Source organism: Pygoscelis adeliae, unplaced genomic scaffold, assembly GCF_000699105.1.
Source record: "Pygoscelis adeliae isolate BGI_AS28 unplaced genomic scaffold, ASM69910v1 Scaffold65, whole genome shotgun sequence".
NCBI classification, from domain to species: domain Eukaryota; kingdom Metazoa; phylum Chordata; class Aves; order Sphenisciformes; family Spheniscidae; genus Pygoscelis; species Pygoscelis adeliae.
Window position 1 is genome coordinate 520,859 of NW_008824864.1, and position 2,911 is coordinate 523,769.

The 2,911-nt window shown below is 44.9% G+C and overlaps 1 protein-coding gene across 1 annotated transcript in view; it reads left to right on the forward strand.

Annotated features, from left to right (window-relative positions):
* The first annotated feature begins 259 nt into the window (after window positions 1–259).
* FGF23 (fibroblast growth factor 23) overlaps window positions 260–2,911 on the forward strand; it is a 3,378-nt gene continuing 726 nt past the window's right edge. Inside the window, exons 1-2 of the mRNA XM_009324333.1 lie at window positions 260–482; window positions 2,577–2,680. Of these exons, the coding sequence (XP_009322608.1) occupies window positions 260–482; window positions 2,577–2,680 (327 nt within the window). The remainder of the gene's footprint in view (window positions 483–2,576; window positions 2,681–2,911) is intronic.

Here is a 2,911-nt window from a genome sequence, read left to right on the forward strand (position 1 = left end):
CATTTTTCCCCCCCACACCTTAGCCAGAGATCCTTCCCTTGAGGTTTCGGGACACTTAAAATGTTGCTTTGACAAAAATCAAGGATGTGGAGAAGTTTTTCCTGTGTGATGTCACTTTGCTGCCCTTTATAAGCCTCTGCAGAAAAGAAGGGAACCTATCTGAGGATTCACACTCCAGACACAGGCGACCAAGGGGAAGCGAGAAGCACAGAGGCGTATCAAGTTGCAGATACCAACCAACCGCTAGGAACGGCGAGCCATGCCGCAGACCAGTCCCTACAGCTGCCTGGGGTACACGCTGCTGGTGCTCTGTAGCCTGAAGGCTACCCTCGCCTTTCCCAACTCCTCTCCGCTGCTGAATCCCAGCTGGGGGAATGGAGATCACCTGATGCACCTCTACACAGATACGGAGAGGAACAGCTTCCATCTTCAAATCAACGCTGATGGCTACATTGATGGTGTTCCTCACCAAACCATTTACAGTAAGTAGCTTACTATGGATCCTCAGTCTTCACTGGAGCAGGGGAGGGAGAACAGGACTTTTGCTTTCTCACTACTTCTAAAAAATCCCCTCCACTCATTAGGCAGGCGGACAGAGGAGTATAGCTATGGGATGGAAAACATACATAATTATAATCCTCCTTTTGTTTAACAAATAAAGAAAATCACTCCAAAGAAATATAGTGGATGGGGAATTTCATTCCTCACCTAAGAGAAATGAAGTCCTATGGTTCCTGTGATACTCTGGAAGCAAAAAGTACCTGAATTAGTCTTCACTTCATGATTTTACCCACAGCTTCTTGTGGAAGTTCCTATTAGAGGTTGGTGATGACATCCCCCAGATAGCTACTTCCCATTGCAGTGACAGTATTACCAAAGGAACTGCACTGAGGGAACTCACCACAGCAGTGGTGGAAAACTAATAGCATCCGTAAAATCTCTATTTTGGGGTAGAGAGCAGATAACTACTAAAACTAACTCTAATATGCATAGAATATGGGTATGCAAAGGTCAATTAAAAAGGGGGAAACTACAAAAGGCCAGACTGTCATAAAAGAAGTGCTAAGCCTTTGGGGTTCATGAGAAGTAACTATTCCCTGCTGTAACTAAAAGGTTCTCAGATTGTCTCGTTGTAGTTTATTTTCATGGAAAACTAAGGTATTCTTCTTCCTTTGCTGAATACCTGGCCCCAACACTATAGTTAATAGAAAAATGGGGAGTTTTTAAGACTTAGGGTTCTTTCATAGCATTTCAAAAGTACTTCTCTTTTAGCAGCACTCGAATCACAAGTAGCTAGGCATCACGAAGTCATGTTTATTATTATTGCTGCATAGCGTCTTCTTCATCCACTCAATTAAAAATGTAAGCATATGTAATGAAGTTTTTACATAAGTATATAAGGAGCAAAGGATGTTTTTAAAAGTTATAATTTAATCAAGGAGAAAAAAGGATCAAGTTCTGCTATTATTTTTTTTTTTTAGGAATTACTCATGAAACACTTGCAGGGACAATGGCACTGTCTTGTTGTTACTCTTCCTGCATATTTAAAGGTTTTATAAAACTCATTTTAGGTATGTTGGTCAAGAACAAGTATGATGTTTTAGAGAACAACAGCCAGCAAAATACCATATTTTGCCCATATCTGCCATGAAGCAAATGCACCAGTATTTGGAATGGTGGAGCAGGAAGGGTGGAAATCAGACAACAAAAGGGGTCATGAAAAGGAGAGTGACTGAGTCTCTGCCAGGTCACCATGGTACCACTGAGATGCCAGATAAATGAGAACCGCAAAGTTCTGCCCCAGGGCTGCAATAACCCCCTGCAGCTGCACAGGCTGGGAGGAGGCTGGATGTGTACAGCCCTCCTGGGTAGGACCTGAGGGTTACAGCAGGCACCAAGTCAAACATAAATCAACAGCACGCTCACTTTGAGAGGAAGGCAAACCGCCTACTGTGGTCAGCAGATCAAGGAAAGTTGTTATTCCCACTTTACTCAGCACCGGTGAAACTGCTCTTGGAGCACTATAGCAACCCTTGTTCAAGATGGATGTGGAGAAACTGGAGCTGGTCTGGCAGAGGGTTTTCAGGATGGTCAGGGTCCTTAAGCACGATCTATCGGGAAATGTTGAGGGAGCTGGGCTTGTTTAGTATAGCAAAAAGGAGGTGAAGGATAATCTAATACCACAGGGCAGTCACAAAGATGAGGGAGACAAACTCCCCTTGGTAGTGGCCAATGACAGAACTAAGGGTAATGTCCCCAGATTGTGGTTTGGGACCTCAGAGGGGATGTTATGGAAAAAAAGTTGTCTTTGGGAGGTTAGTGCAGCACTGGAACAGGGCACCCGGAGAGGTGGTGGCATCTCCATCCTGGGAGCTTCCCAAAACTCAGACAGACAAAGCCACAGCTAACCTGGTCTAGGGTGGGCAATAGTCCCAGGACACGTGGGACTGAGGCAGAGTGGGAGGTTGATTCAGACCCCCAGAGGACACTTCCAGCCAGAGCATCTGTGGATCTGTAAGGCAACGGTGCAGTGTCAAACCGGGTCCTGGATTTGACATCTTTGTTTTTCTACACAGGTGCCCTAATGATCAAGTCCGAGGGTGCTGGCTCAGTAATAATCACAGGTGTGAAGAGTGGATGCTACCTATGCATGGACACGAAAGGAAACATTTTTGGTTCGGTGAGTGACCTTTGCTAAGACTCAAGACTGAAAGGCAGGTGCAGTCTGCTAGTGTGGCGCCTATTTCCTCAGCGAGGGCAAATCTGTATAGCTACAGTAGGAGGATGCAGATTTAAGCAAGCTGAGGACCTGCCACTTAGGTTAAACTTTCCTCTCTTCTTTGATTGTATTGAGTTGTAGAGCTGACAAAAATCGTCTGAGATCCTGCTTGGGTAAATGAGGGAAGAATGA